Source organism: Desmodus rotundus, chromosome 4 (genome assembly GCF_022682495.2).
Source record: "Desmodus rotundus isolate HL8 chromosome 4, HLdesRot8A.1, whole genome shotgun sequence".
Lineage (NCBI taxonomy): Eukaryota > Metazoa > Chordata > Mammalia > Chiroptera > Phyllostomidae > Desmodus > Desmodus rotundus.
In genome coordinates, this window is record NC_071390.1 from 2,942,504 (window position 1) to 2,968,332 (window position 25,829).

At 57.0% G+C, this 25,829-nt stretch overlaps 1 protein-coding gene across 1 annotated transcript; it reads left to right on the top strand.

The window, feature by feature from the left end:
- Window positions 1-356: 356 nt before the first annotated feature.
- CLRN3 (clarin 3) lies at window positions 357-14,858 on the top strand. The gene is made up of 3 exons (XM_024555341.4): window positions 357-715; window positions 6,237-6,416; window positions 11,247-14,858. The coding sequence occupies exons 1-3, from the start codon at window positions 487-489 to the stop codon at window positions 11,525-11,527; spliced, it is 690 nt and encodes a 229-aa protein (XP_024411109.1). The 5' UTR covers window positions 357-486; the 3' UTR covers window positions 11,528-14,858.
- Window positions 14,859-25,829: the final 10,971 nt, after the last annotated feature.

Here is a 25,829-nt window from a genome sequence, read left to right on the forward strand (position 1 = left end):
AGGGTTTCCTTTCGGAACGACTGTTAGGGACATGTCAACCAGTAAAGCAATTCATGAATGAGTTGAGACTCTATGTTGTTGGCTGCTAGAATTGGCAACATTTTGGGGGTACAGATCTCCCACTTCCTCATTACTTAGAAATTCTAGTCCTGCCCTGACATGGCCACCGAACTTGCTTCCAGGGCATGTGACAAGGAGTCAATAGATTAATTATACCACTGAGGTGGACTCAGGGACATCACGCCCACCCCTTGTTTCTGTTGGTTGGCTGCAACCATAGCAACTGCTTACTCCAGACCAAAGTTCAGCTGCCGGAAATCTTTATGACCATGTTCATAGTCCAATGCGCGCTAGTATAACCCTTCCTATGAAGAGCCTGCTCTTCTATTTTACAACAAAGTATTAGCCTCCATTTCTAAATTCTGGACCTCAACCGATAAGGTCCAAAAGTATCATAGAAAGATCTTTTTGCTCCCTCCTGGAAACATGCCGACGACAAAGAAAACATTGATGTTCTTGTCGAGTTTCTTCACCAGCTTTGGGGCTTTTGTGGTGCTCTGTGCCATTCTGGGGACCCACGAATGGGTCAGCAGCACCATTGCCATTAGCGATTCTTCTTCAAACGGCAGCATCGTCATCACCTACGGACTCTTCCGTGGCCAGAGCACCCAAGAGCTGCATGGTGGACTTGCGGAAGGAGACAAGGACTTTGAAGGTAAAGGAGAGATGACTTTGAATGGGGTTAGTGAGACTGAATTCGCTGGGTAAGGCTCATGTCATCCAGTATTTATAATATCTGTTCCTATTTAATATTTAAGTTTTTTCTATTCATTCAGCAAATGTTATCAAACACCTAAGCTACTGGTAAGCAGCAGGGGTAACTTAATGGAATACGAAGGCGTGTGCTACAGGGCCTCTGCTCTTCAGAAGTGTGCCCCTTGCTTGGGCAGGGAGGACGTACAGCCAGCGAACGACCACGCTCTGACAATCCTCCCTCCTGCACACTGCATCTTCCCACTGCCGGCCTTCCTCAGCGCGGCTACGTGAGTTCAGGCCTCCACCAGCTCTTCCTTCATGTTCTCTAACCTATCTCCTTGTCCCCAGTCTAGCTTGCTTCAAATCTACTCTTCACAGCGTGCTTTCTAACGTGCTAATCGAATCAGCCCCTTTCCGAAAACTAGGGAGTCATTAAAGAGATAAAGTCTCCTGGTCATATGGGGCCTCGCTTCTCTCCCTTAATATTTACTATTTTGAGTACCTGCTCGTAGCCACAGCCACTGTGTCTCATCCCAGCTTCCCCGGGTCTGGCGTGTCTGTCCACCTGCCGCTCTGAATCACTGGAGCGGCGGCCACGTTTCGGTGATGCTGCTGAGTTTATGGACAAGTGAACGGTCAAGCAAAGATAGGTGGTAGCACCTCGGTGTCCACCAGCCAGGAGGAACGCGATGTCTGTGTTTGGACTATGGGTTCGCAGTTGCAGCAACAGGTGTGGTCCGGAACTTCTTCAGTGGCGTCTGGCCGAGGAAATGATGACATGAACAATGTGATCCATTTCTTATTCCGGAGTCTCCAGCTCGTTGGTTCATTTCTTTAGCCAGTGTGGGTTTGCATTTTTACCTCCAAAATACCCATTGTTGTAGGATGTGATAGTAAATGTCCATGAATTCTACTAGTTCTATATTTTATAGGAGCGCCTACACTTTTCTGATTTCTTACATAATAATGTCCTACTCCTGATGGGTAGAATTGAGAATGATTGGTTGAATTAGCTCCTTCTTTGGCTTTTGAAGTTTGAATATATGCCATTCTGTTTTCTAAATTTGACAGCAACACTTGCAAATTGTTTAGCACCTGAACTGGGATTTGCTTCACACAGCGTTGTGCTCGGTGGGGGCTGGCGGGGTTGGTGTTGAGAGATCAGCAGGTGTTGTGCGGTCTTTGCCTGCTGACTCCCAAGCGCGCACCATTTTCTACCTGACATGCTGTAGCTCCAGGTCCTTTCCGAATGCATCACGGCAGCAGTCGGAACCTTGCCCACTCGCTCTAGGTTCTGGGTCTAGTTGGTGACCTTATTAATGAGGCGATTTCCTTAAATCCCGAGCAGCACGGTTGTAGTTCCTGGTTACACGTTTGTCTTTTAGACGTTGGCAGAAGCAGCGTCTCCCCCGCAGTTCCAGCGGGATGGAGCGCCTCCCTCGGGGACCAGGCATAGCTTCCCAGGAAAACCCCTAGAAACCCAGACTTTCAAAGATGCAGTCACACTTTCGGTCACGTGACTAGTGTTCTCAAGCCCAAAGAGTGCCAGGTTCTGAATCTCCAGACACAGTTAGAAATTTTAAATGGCAGGTAACACCCTGTGGATTTTTTGAGTTTCAGTGTCTGGAACCAGCCGTTCTGGTTTGCGATACAGGGCTTCCCTGAGCCCTGCCCATGGGCCCCCATGTGTGGTGGAGGCTCAGTGGTGTAAGATGGCAGGATGGCATGGTCAAGGACAGGCCTGGAGAGACAGAACCAGGTGGGCCTCCATAGTGATGTGGGAGCACCAAGGAGGTGGGACTTTGGCACCTGCTTTGCCTGGCTCTCTCCCTGTGCTCTCTGTTCCTGGAGAGCCGTGTTCCAAACCCCTCTTCCTGGTCAGCCTCCAGGTGCTGGACAAGATACACCAGGTCCCTTCACAAAGGTGCCGCCCAGGCTACTCTGGTGGATACCAGAGCAGCTTCACAGAGGCCGACTTCAGTAACCGTTGGCCTTGGAACAGTCGTGCACGGTTCTCTGGAGGAGACGGGAAAGGCCTGCACCTAGCCAGTACATTGTGGGGTCCGCTGCTGCAGACCTGTGGGTGCCCTCTGAAGACAGCAGAACCCCAACGTCACAGGGAGACACAGCCACTGTCCTGCTGGTGTCTTGTGACCAACCACACAGGGCTATCTCAAATCAGTAACTGATCGTTGGCAGCGCACCAAAATCGGCGTAAATGCCGCCGCCCTGCCCACCAGGGCTGGGCCCACCGCGCCTGCTGGGCCGGCATGAGGTCCCACTGGAAGTCTCAGAAGAGTGACGAAGACCCGCAACGCTCAGTTCTATTTCTGCACAGGGTGCGTTACCGGGTGCCAGTGTGGGCTGTGGATTCTGACTCGAAAAAGCAGAATGAAGTGACGATGGCTGATTTCAAAGTGCCAAGATCATTCAGCCAATGATAGGTTAATGGGTGGGGGAAGTAGTGAGTCCAGCCCGTGAAGCCAGGTTGCCTGGGCAGCGCAGGCTGAGCAGGTCTTCCAGCCTCACCTGGAGGCATCCATGTTCTCCAACATCCAGGTGAGAAGTGGCTAGTCCTCCGTGTCCGCTGGCAGGCATGCTGCCTTTCTGCTTCCGAAGTTCTGGAGGTTTCACTTCCGGTCAGAAACAGCCCCCTGAGCGGCTGCTGCGGGAGTGGGAGCTTGGATGCCGTGGAGGACCCCACACAGCGCTCTGCCTCGGCGGACTCAGCGTGGAGTCCGTCTAGAGAATGGCCCCATGTCAGTTCAACCCAATAAGCCCGCAAAAACTGCAGGGTGAAGGTGTGTGCAGTTGCCGACGACAGCGAGGAGTCCCACCTCGGCCTGGATCCCCCGCCCAGCAGCCTCTTCTGCACCTACCCGGGTCTGCCTTTGGGAGCTCAGAATTGTGCTACCAGCCCAAGCCAAAAATAACTCGGAAAGCGAATCTGCTGCAAACACCCATGAGTTGCGAGGACAAGTGGGGTTTATTTATCGACAGAAAGCCCCATCCAGTCCATCTCCTATACGTTTCCAGGGAGGAGCGACTTAGCATCTGCCCCCAGAGACGTAACCACACAGGGAGTGGAGCTTCAGGGGCAGGGAGGCCTCGCCGCACTCTTCTCCCCGAGGGAACCCTGGTACCTTTCCAAGAGGGTGGGGACACCAGCTGGGACAGCCCATGCTCTGGGATCTATGGACTTGATGAGGTCCTCCAGGGGGACCCCGTGGTCCATGGATTGAGAAGCCCACCAGGCCCTGCTCCCCGGTGACCAGGTGCCCACCCACCCACAAAACCACCGCTCCCTCTCTTGATTTCCATCAACTTACGGAAAACCAGAGTTAGAGGGGCCAGGTGGCACAGTGGGGGCGGTGCCCAAGGGCTAAATCTCCGTGCATGGGCAGCCCGAATGTCTGGACAGCCCATTTCTGCACATGGCTCCCCCGCCCCCTCTGCCGAGTCCTGGCCTCTCTTCCGGGGCTGCCCACATCCAGGCAATTAGTTCTGATTGTGAGGTGCTTTTCCTGACTCCAAAGCCTGGCCCCTGAAAAGAAGAAAAAGAACGGAATGTATCTGCTAATTTTGCAGGCAGAGAGCAGCTGTCAGATGCTCTGTGGTTTATTGTTATTTCATTCTGGCTCACTTTCTCTGAATTTCCAGCTTCCATTGTCTGAGTTGTGAGCCAGGCCGGGGAGGGGACAGACAGCTGTCACACCTGCGTGGCAGGGGATTCGGAATGCTGAAATGTAACTTTAAAATATGGCCGTTAAAATTAAGATAAATTGTCACATTAATACACAGGAAAGTGTGAGTCATCAGGCTCCAAGCTGACTCCCTTTTGAAAAATCATGTCTCCTGGATCTTACCAATAGTCAGACACGAAGCTAAGCCTGATTGCCACTTTCTAATTTACTTAGAAAAAGTGCAACGTTCGCCACTTGGGAACAAACATCCATTTCCAGCTCATAACAAGGGTACAAAGCACAGCAGTTCGCCGGGGAGTCCGGGCCACAGGACAGTTTCCGTCCTGAAGTTTCTGTTTCCCAGCTAAGATCCAAATGGTTTCTTCTTGGCCAAGGAGAGTGCATGGCTCCCCAGCACACTTCTGGTGCCCGAGAGGAAGCGGGGCGAGTGTGGACCGGGAAGCAGCCCCTCCTGTGGTGACTCAGCTCTGAGTCACCTGCAGCCCTGTCCCCGCCCCTCTGAACACCTGTGTCCTGCTCCTTCCCCTTCCCACTGTCCGCTGTCACCTTCCACACATTTCAAAACAGGTGTGTGCTAGCATAGAGCAGTAGGAGCCCCCTTTGCTGCAGGTCCGAGGTGAGCCAGAGGTGCAGCCTGAGGTCCTGACCAGTCCCAGCCAGGTGGCCCATCCCCCAGAGGACAGGTGGCCCCTGGAACCCTGGCCTTCCGGACCTGGGCAACAGGTGTTTAACCAATGACACTGAACAAGGAGGGCTGTGCCAAGAATTTAACCTTCTCGTGGGTCACTGACAGAGATGGAGAAAGAGCTCAGGCCTCTGGGTGCTGATGGACTGGACACAGGTGAGTTGAAGTGTGGCCCCAGGTGGCGAAGGCACCCTCTCCAAGGTGATGAGCTGAGATCTCCCTCTTTGTCCTCTCTAGTCTCCCCTGGGGCTCTGCTTACCAGCTGAGAGGAAGGGGCAGGGGGAGGTGGGTTAGAAACAGGAGGACAGCCCCAGGTCACCTGGACTTCAGTTGACAGAAGTTCATGGTCACGTCCAGAGCTCCTTTGAGTCTAAGGAACATGCATATTTTATAAAATGTTGTTAGAACACAGAGGAATTCAGTTCAGAGAGAAATCTGATGGTTCACCCAAGGGCCACCCACCTCATTCGAGCCTCTTTGGGGCCTCTCTGGCTCTGGTGACATTACGGGGGGAAGTGGGGCTGTCACCTCAGTGTGCCCACACACCAGGCACTTCCCTCCTGCCAGGGCCAGCCTTTGCCCCCATCACCTCTGTGAGCCCCCTCCCCTCCTGGCCACCCCTGGCTTTTGGGTACACCGCAGAAATCTCAGGGTTTATTGGGTCCTCACTGTCGCGGGGGTTCAGGGGGCTCACTCTGCACGTGTCTCCAAGAGGAATCGGTCGGTGCACCGATGAACTTGTGGTAACGCCCACTGGCCGGGGTCTGAAGCCAGACGGTCCTACGGGAAGGCTGCCCGGCCTGCAGCAGCTTACTCAGGAGGACACGCGCTTTCCCGGGGGACTTAACATCGGGATGGCTCCACTCTGCAGCCTGAGGTTTAAGGACCTGAGGTTCAAGGAGGGGAACCAGTGGGGATGCCAGGGTCCCGCTCCTTCCGGGTCCAGCAGGCCCGAGAGATGCTGCCCGACCGTCTCTCACCCAGTACCTGCCTGGGAGAATGTGCAGGAATGCCGGGCTCATGCAGGGCAGCCTCTGGCCAGGAGCTGGGATTTGCATCTTGCACTAAGTACTCACCCAACTTTATTTCAGTTTTAGGGACACTGAACGAGTCTTCCCCTAAGTCTCTGCATTCGGTGGTTATCTTGTTCCTGGTCCTCAGTCTGTCCACGTCGCTGCTGAGTTCGGGGTTCACCTTCTACAACAGCATCAGCAACCCCTATCAGACGTTTCTGGGGCCGCTGGGGGTGTACACCTGGAGCGGGCTCAGCGGTGAGTACACGGGAGCCGGCCCTTGGCCCCGCCCGCAATGCAGCCTCCTGCCCGTCTCTGCTTCTCTCTCACGCACAGGCCCAGTCGAGCCATGCGACCAGGAGGCTGGGGGCGGGGGGGCCGGGGTTATTTTTGTATATTTACAGCATTGATTAAGCATCTCTGGGAATGAGTATGTTTAAATGCACTGGTGAGAGAGGCAAGGAGAGGGGGGAAGAGGGCGGTTAGGTGTAAAAATACATGACATGCACCAGGCTTTGCTTTGGGGTACCTAGTGTGAGGGGTTAAAAAAGACACGCGCGCGCACACAGGGGCCCTGGCGGGGTGGCTCAGCTGGTTAGAGCGTCGTTCCGACACACCAGGGCTGCGGGTCCCACCCCCCGTCTGGGCCCACCAGTGAACGCCTCAATAAGTGGAACGACACAGCGGCGTTTTTCCCTGTCTCCCCTTCTCTCTCTAAAATCAACCAATAAAAAAGATGTTAAAAAACAAGACGCACACAAATCCCTGAGCACGCACTGGGCTCCTGCCCTGCGTCTCACTCTAACGCGGAGTCCACGCGTGCACAGAGAACACACACTCACACTCACTCCCTTCTCGCCTGCACAGAACAACCGTCAGGCTGACAAGCACTACGCAGCTGCCTGACTGCGCCGCAGAGAGCCACAGAGAAAGTCTCGTAGGGGGATCTGCTGCCCACGCCCTTCTCGTGGGCGGCCTGTGAGTCCAGGGTATTGCTGTGTGGTGCGGCCAGGTTGTTTTATTTGCTTGTTGGGCAAAGGTGTTGGGGTGGGGGCCGTTGCCCAGATGGGTCACAGTGGGTCTGACCCCCATGGTGGCCGCCACATCGGCCTGGAGGCAGTCCCATGGGTACCTCCTTGCTCCTGGCAGGCAGCCAGGTTTCTTCCGCTCCTTCCCTCTCCCCACGGTGAAAACTTGACCTTGAGAAAGGACCGGAAGAGGCCTGTCCTGCTAACATGCAAATTCCAGAGGGTGCATTTTCATACAGGCCAGAGCCCTAACAGGGCAGGCAGGGTGCTCTGGGGATGAGGGTGCCAGGCCTCGGAGGAGACGCTCTGGGCAGCTTCCTCCTGTCCTCCGGTGGGAGGCCGTCCTTGCACCAGCCACATGTAGCAGCGGGAAGGGAGCCCTGTCTCGTGCTGTGGCTGACCATGCAGCGTGAGTGGACGGCACAGCCCTGGCTGATTCAAGCCGTTTCAGCAATGGCCACCGGGGCCTTTTCCAGGCCGATAGCTGTGGGGATGGGCGACCCGGCCCCAGCGCGGCACAGGGCACAGATATGACAGGTGACCGTGGGACTCTCGGATCAAACAGGGACATTTTTGAAAAAGCGGCTCACCCTCATTAACCCAGGACACCAGGTGGAACAGGGACCGTCCCAGCAAACCTGCGTGGGTGGCCACAGTGCATACTCACATCCCGGCCGGTCCAGCCACGTTCACGCACACCAAGCCCTTTCCCTTCTCTCCGCGATTTAGTCGCCTGGTGGCCGAAACAGACAACCCCTAAGCTCACGTGTGCCCACTGTGGGCCACCCAGCCTCACGGCAGAGCTGCGTCAGAGGCCGGGGATGTGGTGACAGGCTCACACATCCTCCCCCAAGAGCCAGGGCTCCCAGGCTGTTTCTATGATTATCCTTGACCTTAGTCCACCAAACCAAGGCGAACTGCATTGGCGCAGACTGCCGGGGTAAACAGACTATTTTAATTTTTGTTCATGTAACTAAGAAGTCGAGCAAAGCGGGGGCTTCAGGCACAGCTGGATCAGGGTCTTAGCTCACACCAACGGAACTCTCTTTCCCCCAGGTGAGCTGTCTCTGCAAGTCCCCAGCGCACCCTCTGTTGCTAAGCAGCTGGGCGTGGCTTGTCGCCCATTGACACAACCCCAGGAGAAAAGACTTCTTTTCCCACAAATCTGACTGTCACTGGAATAGCTCTCTCCCATTCCCTGGTGTGATCTCCGTGGCCTGTGGAGTTGAATTCACACACTGTGGACACAGGCAGACCTTGGAGCCGGGGCCGGGGGTGCGTCCCGAGAGGAAATCAGGTGGTGACCACAGAGAGGAGGACCGGATGTAGGCCTATGGCCTTCAGGGTTTGAGCCTATCCCCCCTCTCAGCAGGAGGGGCCCTGCTTTCCGCAAGGCTGGCTCCTTCCCCCACAGCTGAGTCTCAGCCGATTTTACCCTCGGCAGAGGCCCGGTGCCTGTGGAGAAAAACATTTAAAAAAATGGGGGCCTGCCGATCTCCCTCCTTCCCACCTACTTCTCACAACAAAGAGCAGCTTGACAGGGAGAGAATCCGGGCCACATTCCTCTCCCTGCTCGGGGCAAGTTCCAGCGCGCACGGAGAGGCTGAGGGGTGGGCGGAGGAACAATCTGTGACCTCGCTGCGCCAGGAAGAGGTCTCAGTTCTGACTGGTTTTGACCGGTTCTGACCAGGCCCAAGACCCAGGAAGATCTCTGGCCCTGAGTCTGGCCTCCTGAAGCGGCCTCAGCCTCCTGACCCCCGCGCTTGGCTAGGCCAGACCTTCCCCTGGGTCGGTGTCTGCAGACCCCAAGTTGTCTCCACGCGGCCCCAGGGCTGCAGGACTCAGTGGAATCTCTGTTCGCCCCCACAGAAGAGTTCTGCGCGCTAAGATGCCTGGAGTGGTGGCCCGCGGACAGGGGTCACCCGCCTGCCAGGAAGCAGAGGGAAGTGGGCTGGGTTTGGACAAACTCTCTGTGGCCCAGGGAGCAAGAGGAAGTGGGTTTCTGGGATTGTTTTGGAAAGAACAGAGCAGATTCTGCTTCCAGGAAAATCACAGCAGGATCACCCACACCCCTGCCCTGGAGGCCTGTGCCCTCCGACCCCAGCCTGCCCGTGGCACCTCAAGGGTCTGGCCTGACCCTGACCACGGGACACCATTGTAGGGGCTGAGAGAACGCTGGAGCCGGAGAGAACCATCTGCTCCAGCATCCGGTCCTCAGCCGAGGACCCTGGGAGCATAGAGTGAGGGATGTGGCAGGACACAGGGCCCGAGGGGACATGGCAGGACAGGAAGCCAGCCCTTCAGCCTCCGGTCCCAGAATGCCCGAGAGGCTCAGGCCAGGGTTTGAGTCTGCGAGCTGACCCCTCCTGAGGCAAATCAAAGCCATGTGCACCCACTTCAGAGAAAAGTTCTTCAGCTCTGGGTTCGTGTGGCCCCTTTGTAACCGCGAATTTATAAGGAATATCACATGGGCATAATGAGGGAAAATGAAGGGGTGCGAGCCACGTGGGGCACCGGAGGAGGGGCCTTGGCAGGTGCACGTCACAGAGAAGCAAAACCATCACACGGAGGATGAAAGCCTGTCATCAGGGACAGCAAACGCTGCTCCTCACTCAGGAGCCCTGTAATTAGGGCTCCCCAGGGGGCTGTTTGGGAGGCTCCCCGGTGCCGGTTACGGCCCAGACACGCTGGATACCACACTGGCCGTCTAGTTCTGGGTAAATCAGCAGAGGAATCCCGTGGCTCGTGTCCCTAAGGACTCCTGTCTGGGGACTCCCGACGGCCACCCAGCGTGGTCAGCCCCCGTCTCTGAGTCCTCACCCTGCCCTTCTCTGTAAACAGCTTGCCTGCGGTACAGCCCAGAGACAGTTCACCCCTGTGCACACTCGCAGCCTGGCCGGCCCGGCCACATCCACAGACACAGGCAGTGTGGCCACAGTCGGTTTTAGAATGTTTCACCACTTCAGACAGAAGCCCCGTGTCCTTGAACTGTGTGTGCCCCCTCCCCACTGCCAACCCACCCCCAACCCTAAGCAGCCTGGACCCACTGCCAACCCACCCCCAACCCTAAGCAGCCTGGAGTCTCCCTTCTGTCTCTAGCTTCTCCCCCCTTCTCCCCCTTGAAGTGGCTTTCCAAAGTTGTTTTAAGTTGTTTTGCTTTTTTAAAGATTTTATTTAGACAGAGGGGAAGGGAGGGAGAAAGAGAGGGAGAGAAATATCACTGTGTGGTTGCCTCTCGCGCTCCCCCTACTGGGGACCTGGCCCGCAATCCAGGCATGTGCCCTGCCTGGGAATTGAACCGGCTACCCTTTGCTTCACAGTCCAGTGCTCAATCCACTGAGCCACACCAGCCAGGGCTCAGGGGATGTTCTCTGGTGGAGGACTTTGTGAAGGATAATAAAAGGGAGGATACAAAATTTAAAAATTCTCTTCTACAATGTGTTCAGTAAGGAGACCCTTCCTTGTGAAAGGCCATATATACTCCATTGTGTGCAGTGAAACCCAGCCCTGCCTCCTCTGGCGTGGCAGGCTGTCAGTGGTGGGGGGCTCTCATTGTCTGGGTCCAGTGCTCAGGACCCTCAGGACGGCTCCCCATCGGCTGGGCTTGTCTCTCACCCCCCGATGCGCTGAGCTCACTTCCCGCAGCGCCTCTCCGTTTGGGCTGCTGCTTCTGGTTGCAACGCTGCTGGTCCTTCACCAGCTTGTCCAAGTCTTTTCTTCCGCCCAGTCCTCTCTGGACAGCTTTCCCCATCAGCACACCTACTATGTGTGCTGCCCTGGGCAGGGCTGTGGGAGATGTCCGTTACACAGCAACGTCTACTGGCAGGATTTGAGCTCCCACAGCTGCTCTCGGTCACACACTGCCCCGCACCGAGTTCCGTGTTTCGTGCCGAGACTCCAGCTTGGGCCCCGTGCTTCTTCGACGTTCACCTTCGTGCCTAGAAGAGTGTACATCCCAGAGTAGATTCGGCCCGTGAACACAGAGCACATTCGCACAAAGAAAAAAAGCACTGTTAAACGATGCGTCACCGTATCATTGACGGGCCTCTTCTTCTTTCAGCATCCCTCACCTTCCTGGCCTTGGTCCTGTTCGTGGGGAACGTGCAATCCAATGGCCTCTCGGAGGAGCTGGCCCAGGCGCTGTACCCGCTGCACCCGTCCGCCACCCACGGAGAGAAGACCCACCGCTACGGGTACTCGTTCTGGCTCCTGCTGCTCGTCATCCCTCTGGATGTCTCCACCGTGGTCATCCTCGTCTTCTACCAGAAGGCCCGGCACAGGCAGAAGCAGCAGCAGAGGAAGCCCATAGAAGACGCTCCACGGGATGGGATTTTATTCTGAGCCTGTCACAGGGCGCGGTGACTGGGGGTGTGGCCTGTCGGTTAGCCTGGCTGGACGATCGGAGGGTCGTGTGGTGCAGTCCCGGTTGGCTGCCGTTCTGTGATAGTTTTTGTATCTCGTGACACTGTCTTCTTCATAAAGGACGTCTCCTTGCCGAGGGTCCTTCCCGCGAGGGTGGGGCAGATGAGCGGGGGGCACTGACCAGCCCATGGGGAGGTGGCAGTGCTGGAATGACTGTGGCCTATGGACCCTTCTGCCAAGCCCCACCGTGTTGCGCCTTTCCTGTGAGTAGCTGAGCGCACCCAGCACCTACGATCGCTTCTCCCGGTGAGGGGCGCAGCGTTTTTATTTCGCTTGTGAACAAAGACTTCCAATACAGAGGGATTCGGAACTCGTCTCTCCAGGACCAGGTGTTGCATGGAGGCAACGGGCGAGACTTTGGGGTGCACAGCCTGGCCCCCCAGACCCTCCATCGCTGATGCAACAAGCCCAGCGGTCCGTACAGGGGCTGATACCCATCCTGGGGTTTTTGTAAGGAGATCAGAACATGAAAAGATACAGGGAAGATACAATTCATTACCCTACAGCCTGCGGGACAGAGAGGTGAAATACAGTTTCGGTTTTAAGGCACTGTGGTAAATTTAGTCGGAACATGAGTGTAATATTGTAGCAAGTTCTAGAGACCCCCATCAACTCACCTGTGCTTGGTCACTGCGGTTTCGACACAGGTGTCGCTGGTCACCCGAGTACAGACTCCTGCCCAGCAGGGGGCCGAGGAAAAAATGGGTTCCAGTGCCAATGCAGAGCAGGCAGGCCCTGAGTTGGGAAGGCTCGTTCTGTCCTCTGGGACAGGGGACGACAGCCGAGCCCCACTACGCAGGGCTGTGTTGGGGAACCATGACCAGGTGTGTCCCTGCTCGGCCCTGTGTCACTGTGAGGGCAAAGGTGAGGGGGTGTCCCCACCCTCAGCTACTGCATGTCAGCACGTCACATCAATTCTTTGCTTTGTAAATGAGCAACCAGCAAGCATCTTGTCCCCAGGAGACCGACATACCTGCCCAGGCACCCAAAGCTGACTCAGCTCCGCAACTCTGTGTTTGCAGCAGGCAGAACGCCAGGGCGGGGGGTGGGGCACAGGGACGGAAAGACGAGAGGTCCCTGCTCCTGGAGCTCTGTCCCAGACAGGAAGGGTGGCTGTCCTGCTGCATCCCAGTGCCTAGGGCCCCTTTCCCTGCACCTGTGGGCCTCACCGGGAATTACGTCCACTCAGAATGAAGGAGCGGCTTGCTCAGGCAAAAAGGCACCCAGTTTGTTTCCAATAAAGCTCAGCCGGCTTGGGTGCCACCCTGAGCTGGAGAGAATGGTGTCTCCTCCACGTGAGCCTGCCGCCCACACACCCAGAGGAGGCACACGGTCCCATGAAAAAAGACCTTTGTGCTCCTTAAACAGAAAGTGAGGCCAGGGCCACCGTTTGTCAAAACTGCGCCCAAGGAGGTGCTGAGGTGTGTGGGACGCTCGGGAAACACTAAATGCCCCGAGCAGGGCTGTGCGGGGACGCATGTGCATTCTGTCCCCGTCCCTCATACTCTTTTCCTGCCCGGGGTCCTCACGCCGCCTGGACTCCAGACGACAGCGCCCCCGTCAGTGGCTTTGAAACATCTGTGTTCGAGACAGGCTCCATCAGACCAAGAAAGTGTCCTTTCAACCACTTGAAATGTGGAGTCAAATCCATGCAGACAGATATATCCTGTACTTTATGACTATTCCTTTTAAACAGACTTCTAAACACTTTTAATTTCGTTATCACTTTGTGTTTATCACTGGCGCGCGGGGCGGCGTCACCTTAGTTTCAGGCACAGTGATTCTGCAGTCGCCCGCCCCACGAAGCCACCGCCATCTGACCACGGTCGCTGCCCTGTTACTGCATCGGTTCCCCGAGGCCCGTTTTATAACCGGAGGTGTGCCGTTATCTCCTCCCCCGCCTCCGCTCACCCCTCCACCCCCCAGCCTCCTCGGGCAAACTTCAATTTGCTCTCTGTGCCCCTGAGCATCTTTCTGTTTCGTTTTGAATAACCCGCTCGAAAAACGAAGCCGGTCCTGCCTCCCACCCCCAGTCCTCACCAGAAGGGGCAGACCTTAATGTTTAACCCTGACCCTCCGTGGAATGCTCCGCCTGGGACCTTATGTCGAAGTGCGGCCACTTCAGCGAAGTGTTGAACTGGTCGGTCACTGGTCGGAGGGGAGTTTCAGAGCTGGAGGGTCTTCCAGAGTGAGGGCGGCCGGTCGTGGTCCTCTGGCTTCATCAGCTGCAGTGACCACAGCAAATGTTGGTCTCTCAGTGTGTGTGCCTTGGACGCTCTACAGGCGGGAGGTCACTGAATCCAAAAGGCAAAAGCATGTATTGGTTTATAATTAACTCCATTTTGTGGATGAGGGACTGAGGCTTAACTCGGCTGAATGGCGTGTTCACGTCCTCCAGCAGGTGACAGGCAAGGACGAGGTCTCCGGAGAGACACGAGGCTGGGGTCAGTAACCTTCCCGGGCCACCATGCATGTCCATAAAAGGGCTGGGCAAAGCATCAGGTGCACATCCAAACCCTGGACTGCGGACCCCGTCGGGCAGCCCCCAGGAACGTGGCATTTGGGGTCCACTGGGTTTGCTGGATTCCTGAGTCGGGCCATCATTCACTTCTGGATTAAAAGTTAACCGTCTTCACCAGGCACTACACACTGCGTGGTATCTTTATTCCGGAAGACGAACAGCTGCTCCTTGACGTTCCCAGCACGTTCCCAGCAGGGATGAGGTCTGGGACTGCAAGCACAGAAGGCACAAGCTTGTGTGACAAGACTTGGGCTTCAGCAGACACGCGGGAGCAAATGCTGATTGAGCCCATAGGCTCTGAAGATACAGTGGGAGCTGGGAACCCCACAGTGGGCACTGCCCACGTCAGTTGTGGGACAGCTGGGCACACAGACGTCACGCCTGCTGTGTGGACGAGGAGCTTCCAGGGGGGCAGAGCCTCCGGGTACTGTGGGGCACCCTGACGGAGGAGCTGGCCTAACTGGGGAGGCACGAGAAGGAGATGGCCTTGCCTCCACCCTGAACTCTGTGACCCCAACCAAGGGCCAAGACAGGCTTCGGAGAGAACTGAACCCCCGCCCCAGGGCCCCCGCGGGAGTACCCTGTCTGTGCCTCGTCTGAAAAATGAAGTAAACAATAGGGTAAAAGGAAAGTTCACTCTTGTTTTTCTTCCTGATTTCATAGAGTTAATTTTTTTCAGAAACATTTACATCAACACCCAAGCTGAACAGGTCAAAGTTCCAGGTATGTAGGACGCAGGTGAATCTCTTCTGGCGCATGTTTCCATAAAAATTGTATCTTTGTGAATGGTTTTATTCCAAGAGGGATGTCTATCTGTCTGTCTGTCTATCTATCGTCTATCTATGAGCCTACGCTTTGGGGGTGCCACTTGGCTGTGCGGTGTTACACTGTCTTCAGCGTTGGCCTCACGGACGCTGAGGAGAGAATGACCACGAGCATCGGATACATTCAGTAGGACATGAAAAATTCATTTCAGGGTCCAGAAGGAGGGCTCTGGGAACAAACGCTTTTGTTTCCCGGATCCTCCTTCATTTGTCCCTTCTTCAAAGGTGCCAAAGAGCCCGTGGCCTGCTGTCCAGGTAACTCCGGGTCCCCACCTGGGAGCTCTGTGGCTTCGTGCTGAGCGTGTCCCCCCCACCGATGGATGTCCCACGCCCTGCTATAGATGCTGCTCCTTGGGAAGGTGTTCACCGCTTTGCTCCCACCCAAGTTAATTCCTGCCAAGGAGGCTGACACATGTGGTCTCAGGAGCGCTGTCCCCGGGCCCTGTTCGGTCTCTGACAGGCCCTCTCAGTGATGGGACACAGGGTGATCTGCTGAGCCTCCCGGCTAATCCCAGGGTCTCAGTCCAGGGTTCAGACAGGGACCCCCAGGCCAGGGGACACTGGTTGGTTATTTCCAGGAAGCCCAGTGGCTGTGAGCAGGCGCCTGCCCCTGGTTCCTGGGAGGCCCCCGGGAACACTAGTGGGTGCTGGCCCCAGTCCCAGAGCCTGCAGGCCCCTCCCCTGTCTCTGGGTGGCCCGCGGCCTTCTCTGCTCAGGGACGTGGTTGCAGACCTCACCTGGGCTCCTGCATCCAGGAAGCTGGGACTGGTCCCCAGCCTAGGCAAAGAGCTGCGGTCCCTGGGCTGAATGGCCTCTCACCTGGAGGAAGCCCTTCTCACCCTGGACCCAGGTCCTCGCCCTTGGCAGTGACACATATGCACTGCCTCCTGAGAGCCCTGCAGGGCCCGGGGACCCTGGGACTCAGGGCCAGAAGCCTTGGGACGCCCCACGGCCCAAGGGCACGCGAGCACAGCACTTGAGGGCACGCGACCACAGCACTTCAGCCAGGACCTGGGGCCCTGTGTCCCAAGGAGCCCCCTGAGCTCCAGCATGGCAGCCCCCAGACTCCAGGCGGCCCCAGGCCCCAGGCAGAACCCAGAGCTAACACGGAGGCAGGTTTTGCAAAGGAGCCGGGGCTGACACAGTTGCTTTCAGCCTCAGGTTCACTGGCTGTTTGTCCCCCTGCCACCGTGAGCAAGGAGACAGACTGAGAATTTAGGAACTTTTACAGATATTTGTGTGTCCTCAGTGAGTGCAGCACTGCCTCCTAGTGGGCAGTTTGGAAGCAACTTTCTTTCCTTTTAGTTCTCCTGGCTCTGCGTTACACTGGAGTCCCAGCATTGCATTTATCTTTTTGGAGTCTGGAGCGTGAGCAGGGTAAGTCTCTATGGGTTCTGTCACAGGGGCGTTAAAGAGCATTTCTCGTAGCAGCAGGGCTTCCAGTCTGGGGTCAAGGTCATAGGACGCACCTGCCAGGCCTGGGATACCTGTCAGCATCGACAGGCCATTTCAATGGGATACCACTAGAGGTCAGTGTGAGCTCGCGGACCAGCGTCAGACTCAGGGACTGCTCCAGCATGTGAGACACTTGGGGGAGCAGAGCCCACCTGCCTCCACTCGGACGGGCCCCTGGGTTTCTGAGATGCCTTGTGCTCTGAGATGCTCCTTCACCTAGGGCTCTGCTTCCCATCCCTCCCCTAGAGCCACGGTGACGATGACGTTTGCATACTCACGGTCTCAAGAAGTCAGGCAGTGAAGACATCGCCCCTGCAGCTAAGCTGGCCCTTTCTCCAGCTGACTGGACAGAACGGCCTTCGGCGTGGGCCTGCCTGTGTGTGACGCTGACCTGCCCAGGAAGCAGTCGCTTGGAGAGGCCTAAAACAATGCAAGGCGTGGTGGGGTGCCTGCATTGTTTTAAGGAGGATTCTCACACATTTTCGAGTTGTCTTTGCCAGTCACCCCAGAAGCAGGGGTGGGGGCATCTCCTGGAGCAGGAGGGAACTCCTGTGTGCAGGTAGGCACCTCCCCTGCGGGACTGGAAGGAGCAGGCCCTGTGTTTTGGATGAAGGGACCTGTGCCACGTGGGAGAGGCCCACAGGTCTGAGTGCACTGGACCACCCATCATACCTGTGGATGCACGCGCTTCTCCTGGTCCCGAGGTCTCCCTGAGGCCCCGTCTTGTCCAGGGAGACTATGGGTGACGAACAAAAGCAGGTGGAATGTTGGCAGCTCACCGGAAAGCATCATGTAGGCCCACTTGGAAGAAGCAGTTCTGAAGTCCTCTCAGGGAGTAGCCTAGAAGCCCGGGCTCTCCTCTCTGAGTCCCCTCCCTCCCTGCCTGGCCAGCCCTCCCCTTGGGTGGGCCCCCTCTTCTGTGCCCACAGACCCTGCCCCCTTCTTCTCCCTTCCTCGGGCAGCTCTTCCCTCTCCACAGGGGTGCTCTGCCCTGCCCTCTCCCATTTGGAGTTCCATCTTCCCCTGCATAAAGAAGAGGAGGGAGGAGGGAGGAGCCCTCCTGCCTCCCCCTGGAGGCCTGATGCCTCCCCCTGTGGCCTGCCCTATGCACACAGCTCCATCCAAGCTTCCTGCATCTTCCTGGAATCCCCACCAAAGTGAAGGCTTGTCACCCCTCACTCCTCTGGAGAAACTCCCAACGCTAAGTGGGGATTACGCAAGGCCCTTCGGAAGGTTGGGTCAGAGAAGCCCAGGAAAGACACGCCACCCGTCACGCCCCAGACGGCCCCCATCTCTCGACCCAACTCCCCTGTCCTAACCGCTCCCCAGCTCCTGGGTCCTGGCGGCACCTGTAAGCATCTTCCAGGTTGTCATGGAGAGAAACACCTCAGAGCTGCCTCGAGCCCTCCCCTTCTCCACGTGCCCCTCCCCGTGTGACACCCCCTGTACCTGCCTTTACTCTGTCCTTCTTGTCATGGCCACATGCAGGGAAATCTCAGCCCCACCTCACCTGACCTCAGCACCTGCTTCTTCTGGGCCATCATCGAGGGCCCTGCGGCCTGTGAGTCCCCAGCACTGTGCCCAGGCCTGGCTAGCCCCCCATCCTGTCTGCCGCTCCCATCTGTAGTCACAGCTCACGGGGTGCTCCACAGGGCCACTCTGGAGGTGGTGGTTGTCCCCGTGGTCTGTCACATGAGCCAGGTTCTTTCCCTGGTGCGGCCTGCTGATCACCCAGCCCACTTTGCCCCCATCTCAGGCTCTCTGGCACCCACCACCTTCACCCCCACAGACCAGCCCAGACCAGCCGGTTAAGGCCCCCTCTGCCTGGCCAAACCCCACTGTGCCTTGTGGACAGAAAGTGTCCGGGGGTCACCGCAAATCACTAGCGGGGCCTGTCTACCACACTCACCATGAACTTGACAACAGGGCGTGTTCTGAACGCTTGGTGTTGGCCTCGCACTCGGTCCGTCTCAGGGAGTGACATTTGGAACAACTCTGCTCTCTGCCCCGAAGCATGGCAGTCCCTGGGCACCCCGACCGCCTGCCTTCTGAGTTCATGCCAACAAAGCCCAAGAGTCCCTGTGCAGGTTCAGGTCTCTCTGCACGCAGAGTCCCCACTGCCCAGCACGTGGCTCCGAGGCATGAGCTCAGTGACGGTGGAAACTGTGATACGAAGGTGACTGTTTTGTTGGGCTTTACAGAACAGAACAGTCCCGGCCAACAGCAAGTGCTTACGGTTGTTTTCTCATTTATTTTCATAACAAGTTTTCACCAGGTATTGATTGTCACGGGCTCTGGGGGACCGGGGTCCGGCCCCTCTTGAGGGCTGAGGGGGTGGGAGACCACGAGTCTTCTGGCTGGATAATTAATCCGTGTTTTTAAGGGCAGCTGCGGGAGGAAGCTCGCTCAGTGGGGAAGCTCCTTGCACGAAGTACTCTCAGGGGCACAGCCTGCCTTTCAGAACGGAACCATCAGAGCAGCTGCTGTTTGGGAGTGCGAGCCCTGGGCTCCTCCCGGCTGGCTTAATCCTTCCTGGGGAGCACAACTTCCTCCCCGGGCCTGGGGGAGGGGGTCCCGCAGCCCCTTCCCACCCGCTCCCCTTTGATGGGATTATGGGGTGTGAGGAGGATCCATTTCACCTAACAGGCTCTGACTGGTGACCTTTGGGGTCAACTCAGACGAAACCCATGGCCTGAGGGACAAACATTTCTTCTTGAAAAATAATTCCTCACAGCCTCCTTTAAAATTCTTTCTCCACAGAGATTTTCCATAAATTTACACATTTATTATCTTTCTCTAGGTAAGATTATCATCCTCTCAAAGAGATCTCTGGGAAGAAAAGTAAATTTGGATGTGTCCTTTTTGGACATTTGATGTCTGTATTTGATTTTTGAATTAGCAGGTGGATTAATTCTCTAAACAGTGGCCGAGAGGAGCCGGCATGGCTGTGCCGGAGCGGAGCCTCATTGTGACGTGGGCCGTGGGAGTGACGTTAACTTCATTTTTCCCAACATTCAGAGCACAGTGAATTATATGAAGCTGCTGTTGTGAGCCCAGAGCCTGGGCTGCCTGGGTGGGGTGAGGACCGACCTTGGGGGTGTCTGCCGCCAACCCTCGGGGTGACTCACCCGGCCGGCACCACCTCCTCGCGCGCCTCTTTCCCAGCTCCCCACCTGAAAGGAGCCCCCTGTTCGTTGCCCACCGAGCACTTTGTTTTTCAGTTTGTGTGACTCTCCACCTTCTTCTCCAAAGCCTGAGCTCCATCCGGGGGGGCCCTGTGTCCGAGCTCCTGGTGCAGCACCCATGCGTTTGCTGAGAGAGGGGCTCAGGGGGGCGGGAGGAGACCACCTGTGTCCTGGGGATCTTGAGCTGGGACACACCTAAGTGTCAGTGACAAGCAACAGTGTCCTTCCTGCTGGTGGGGAGTGGCTGCTGAGGGGGCTCTGGAGCCCACCTCCCAGTCCCCATGGATGGAGGGGAGGACAAGAGTGTCCCCTGCCCAGGGCCACATGGTGGCTGTTGGAACCAGGAGGCCAAGATGAGAGGCATGGTCCATGCCGGGGCCCTGACAGACAGAGGGAGGACAGAGGACGAAGCATCATACCTGAGATGGGACGGTGGGGGTGGGACAGGATAGAGGAGCAAATCAAAGAAGGCTTCCTGGAGGAGATGATGTGAAGGTCGTCAAGTCAGGTGGTCAAGGGAGGCAAGGTCACTCTGGTAGAAGGAGCCCCAATGCAAAGCCACTGAGGCGGGGGACTGTGCTGGGTTCTGGGGCTCCAGGGTGGACACAGAGAGTCAGCCTGCAGGAAGGAGGCCACAGCAGCTGTGGAGCCAGGAGGGCCAGCCAGGCTTTGAGCCAGGCGTTATGTGGGATGAAGGGAAGAGCATGATTTAGCAAAGGTGAGAAGATGGGACAATGGCTCTGTGGGTGGGAAGGCAGGACAAGGGCGTCCTCCAGGTTTCTGGGGAGGGGGAAGGAGTGGGGGAGTCCTTCACTTAGAGGGTCCACTAAAGGAGGGGCAGGGCTGGGCCAGTGGGGAAAATTTGGGGTACATTTGGGACAATGTGGGGAGGCTGTCCAGGAATGGTGGCTGGCCCACTGGGAGCCCCAAGAACAGCCTGGCTGATGCTGCGGGAGTCGTTAGTGTGGGGATGGGCCACGGAGGGAGACATGGGAGGGGCCGGGGGTGTCAGGAAAAGCCCAGAGAGTGAGAAGGGCTGAGAGCCGAGCCCAAAGTCATGGGGCCTCCTCCCCGACACATGCGCTGTCCCGTGGGGGCCCGCTGCCGACTCTGGGGTGAAGCCACCACATGCAAGCAGCGCCCTGCACGCAGCCCTGAGTGGGACAGAGCATGGGAGGCACCCTGCAGCCCCACGGAGCCCCCCAGGCCCGGCAGCTCTCACCCCAGCGGACCGCTCTGAGGAGGTAGAGCCTGAAATTCTCCCAGATCGGTTTCAAACCTGCCACCAGGGCTCTCGGGTGAGTGACAGGCCGAGATAGGGATCGCTACCCGTTCACCTGTAAACAGAACCCCCAGGGCCCGTGGCCGCTAATCCCTTCCTCTCTGCCCCTTCATTTAGGGAAGATAACAAGGATTAAAGGGCCCCAAGCAGGGGAGAGGCAGAGGGCTTTGTTCCTTCCCGAGGGAGACCTGGGTGCCTGGACCCCTGCCCCTCCCCCACCACAGGCACAGGGGCTTGATTTCCTTCTCCGCCCCACACATGCTCGTGCCGAGCCTTGGCCGTGACTCATGAAGCAAGCACGCGGAGAACCACAGACACCATCGGTCCTCGGGCAACCACAGGGTTCTGCCGTGTGGGAGAAAGGGGTGGGCAAACGAATGGCCTCCGAGATGACACCCCTTGGGGAGGGGAAGAGGAGCAGGATGCGCTCTGGGCGGGGCTCCCTCTGCCCCTCCAGGGTCTCCGGGCTCCGAGGGGGGCCTGTCCCGGTTGTCTCTCCCACCACGGTGCAGGGCGGCCTGGGGCCCACGCTCCTCTCTGTCTTCGGGTTCTCTCTCGGCCTTGTGTCTCCGAAGAACGCACCTCCTTCCTGGGCCACTCTGCTGGGTGCGGGCTGTGCGCGAGGCTGGCTTCCTGTCTGTTTCAAGAGCTTTAGTGCTTCACCAGGTGCACTGTCTCCTGTGGGCCTAGGAAACCGCCCACAGCCGACCTGCCTGCACAGGCTGTGGGAATAGCCTCCAGCTGAGCCCCCCAGGGAGTGAAGTTTTATTTACACAGTGAGTCTCAGAAATTAAGCCCACTTTAAAGCCTGGGAACCAATCAGGCCTGGGCCCTGATGGACCGCCGCACCTGGGACACACCTGAGACGAGCCGCTGGGCGAAGCCAGGGCGCGCTCTGCGTGCCTGGCCACCTGGTGAAAGGCCCCTCACGGCACCTCAGATGGACCTGCCGGGGAACCTGACGACACCACCTCATCCATCTTCATCTGTCTCTTCCAAAGGCGGGAGGAGCACTCAGCCGTGGGGTCTGCAGCTCTTCCTGCCCACCCTTAGCAAGTGACTTTTAGAAGCCCCCAAACAAAGCGACACTTCTGATGGGAACACTTCACATCACTGCCGAGCTCACATTCTCTTGATGGCAAAGCCGTGCTACTCCGAACACTGGGATCCATGGTCCCACAGTGGAAGGAAAAGACTCCCTCTCGCTCTAATAATCTCTCATCTTTTTTGGTTTTTCACCTTTAGGAGATGGGTGGCTATTCCTGTGACGCACCAGGAGACTGGGGGAATGTTTAAACCACCTAAATTTGTATTTGAGCATATCGTAGCCAATACGTTGTCCTCCGAGAAAGGCCTGTGCAGCGAACGCCGAGCATTTCAGTGCGCAGGGACGTCACTCGAGTGGACTTTTTAGTTGAGTGCAGTGCCGCCCTCTGAGCTTCGGGACAGGAGGGGCGACCCTGTGAAACAGAAGCAAAGCCACCATCCAAAACCCCGCAGGGAAGGAAGGGCTGGGGGAGGGCAGCTGTCGCTGGAAGTGGGGGGAGGGGTGTTGGGTTCCAGGGAGGGCTCGATGGGTAGATGGGTCGCAGACCCTGCCTGCGGTGTAACAGGGGAGACCGGTTTTGTCCCTCGGGAACGTCAGAGTGTGACAAGCCCTCTGGGTTCCTTGAGTCTGCGTTTTCCTAAATCGAGATCTCCCAGCTCCCTGACATGCGGCCGGTTCTCCCTTTGCACTGAAGTCATTCCGTCCACCCCCCAGTCCCCAGCCTCTGGCTCCCCCCAGTCTGATGGCTGCACCTCTTCCCATCCAAGAGAAGGCTCCGGAAGAATTCCATCGGATGCCCAGTCTACAATGCCTGTTCTCCAAGAACGACACCGAGTGGAGGAGCGTCTCTCTCCTTAGACGGCCGTTTCAGGCAGGTGTCCCAGGGCCCACCCGTCTCTAATTCCAGTAGAACGCCTCCAGCAGCATTTCCTAGCAGCTGGCTTGAGACTTTAGAAAGCTTGGTAGCCAAGGACAAGTGCAGGGGTGGGACCGTTTGGAGGCTCCGGGTTATGTCCCTTTAAAACCAATTGTCACCCGAATGAGTCAGGGCCTCTGTGCTCCTGTCCCCAATGAGAATTCACACCCCCTGCCTGCAGAAATGAAGAATAATTGAGCTTCCCCAAAGGAAATCATGAGTTTTGTGATTTTTAAAATGTCTGTCACTGCAGTGAAGAAAACTGTGCACGCCTTTCGTCTCTGCTTGTCCTTGGGGTTTCAGACACGGGGTGGGGGGGGGGTGAGGGAAGTCCCCTAAGAAGGCAGGATAGTCTCCTTTGCACAAAAATTGCTTGGTGTCCTTCCTTTGTACTAGAAGCCACAGGGCCCCGGTGTGAGTCCCCAGGACAGTGGGGTGTAAGCGCAGTGAGGAATTATTCCCGTAGTGAAAAGGCAGATGTTACCATCTGTGAAGTGACATTTCAAGTGACATTTCAATTTCAATCATCATCTGGCTTTTAAAACTTGTATCAACCCAAAGAAAAGGTTTGGATACCAAACCAAAATTTTAAAAAAGCCCCCGACCCGTGTTTTCATTCTGCACGTGGGGGCAGAAGGAATGACAGACATCCTGACCCGTGCTTCCCGTGCACATTTCCAGCTCCTTCTGTCACCTGTGGGTTCGTAGGTGTGCCTCTGTAGCCCCTGGGCCTCCCCGAGACAAGCCACGACTTCGGGGAAAAAGGGCTGTGTGTCACCCACAGGCACACGTGTGTGTGTGCGTGGGTGTTACCGATGACAGAGATAGAAGGTAAACGACTGTGAGAACCCCCGACAGCCCTCGTGGGTGCACGGCCATCTGGTACTTTTCTCAGGGACAGCAGCTCTCAGCATGGGCTTCCTTGTTCCCGTGTCCCATACAGGACAGGTGGCTGCCCGGCATCTTCAGGAAGATGAATTGAATTCTTGAAGAAGCTATTCTCACCTGTGCCCGCAGGGTTCTACCTGCTGCCACTCGGCCCCTGTCCTCGACCCCCACCCCATCCTCAGGACTCTTTGGGACAATGGTGACAGGGAGTGTTGATTTCAAAAGATACATGAGTCAGGGGGCTCTGGGGGCTGCTCCCAGGACACTGCGTCTCTGTCCCCAGCCATGCCGACCAGCCCGGCCACTTTTCTGAAGCTCTTGCTGTCACTTTCTTGATCAATGAGGGAGTTTGCCCTGGGGACAGGGCCCCTTGTTCAAGGGACCTGGATCCCTGGCCTTATTTGCAGCCCAGCAAAGCTGGCCCAGGGCTGCCCTGCATTCCTGTCTCCTGGCCCTGGAGCCACTGGGAGCCTCTCTGGCACCTGACGGGAGCTCTGGGGCCTGAAGCTGCAGAAGGCTGAGCTCTCTGGACTCCTGAGGCCGCCCTGGAGGCTGCAGGATGTGGAGTGAGGGTCCCCTCGGGATCCTGCAGCCAGTGTGGGTGGGCTTGGCGGCACCTGTTCTAGTCTCCCCTTGGCCTCCACCTTCAGGTGGAGAAAGGCTCCCCGAGTGGCCCCATTGTGTCTCTCTGCTGCGTCCTCACGCTGAGGACCGGACCCTGAGGCTCAGCAGGCTATGACCACCAGCTCTGGCCTTGGGGACAGAACTTCCTGATGTACAGAGGGGGGTAGGTGAGGGGAGGGGGTGGAGCAGGCCCAGACATCTTTCTAAAAACTGACCCATCCGCCACCTGTGACTAATCCACCCAGGCCACCTGCTCTTCCGGGCATCGTGCCGTGGGCTGGGACTCAAAGACTCTGTGAAATGGCTTCTTCTCTCCAGGGGCTCAAGGTCAAGCAGGTGGACCATCGGTATGGCTGTGGCTGGTGCTGGGCCCCCTGGAGTGGGGAGGCAAGTGGCCCTCACATCTGCACGGTCCAGAGTGGCCGCCACCAGCCACATGGGACCACTGAGCACCTGAAATGTGGCCAGTGCAACTGAAGAGCTGAACTTCCACTGTCATTTAACTTTAATAGTCTAAGCAGAAATTTAAAGAGCCACATATGGCTAGTGGCTACCGCATGGGACATCTTGGGTGTTGGTGCACCTGTCCCTTCACGTCATACCCATGGACATGGGGACGCAGTGAGAGGGAGCGGACAGCTGAGGACTAGGGTCTGCTCTCTGGTGCTGAGTCCTCCCCGCTGCTCAGCCTGCTCACAGTCTAAGGACCCTCACTGAGGCCAGCAGTGAGCTCCTTGTCATCATTGGTCCCTTGGTCGCCTCCCTGCCATCCATTGCCACCCTCTCTGTCCTGCTTGGGCCTCCCCTCTGTGGGGAGGGGGGACAAGCTCTTTCTCCCCCCTCCTGCCTGCTGTTCCAGGGGTGGCTGTGATACGCTCCTTTGAAATGGGCCCTGCACAAACACAAGGGCATGAGGGACCCCTGCTCGGGTCCCCACAAGTCAGAAGGGCCCCACGTGTCATGTCGGTGTGTCACGGATGAAACATTGCCTCTGTCTGCAGGGACGGAACGTGCCACCCCAAGATATGACTCTTTGGCATAGGCATTGTTTTGAGCTAAAGGCAGATGCAACAAAAGCTCTTTACTCCCCCTCACTGCCTAAAAATAGAGTCTAAATTTTCCCTTTTGTAAAGAAATTTACATTGTAAAGGAAATTTCCATTTATAAAGATTCTTCCTACCAGGACAGGAGCTGCTGCTGGAGACAGCTGTCCTCACTGGGGACACGAAGACCTGCCTCGCCCGATGTCCCTGCCTCACCTATGCTCCCCTCCCCAGGCCGGAAAGTAACTCGCCTCCCCCACTGAAGCCCGAACCCCTTCTCCTGAGGCAGGATCGAGGCCTCCGCTACCTGGTGGCCTCTGTGAGCCCCCATTTTCTTTGTGAACTCATTTAAAACTGCTTTTTTCTCTTGTTAATCTGTCTTTCTTAGCTTGACTCCTGGGCCCCAGCCTAGGAGGGTAGAGGAGAGAAAATCCT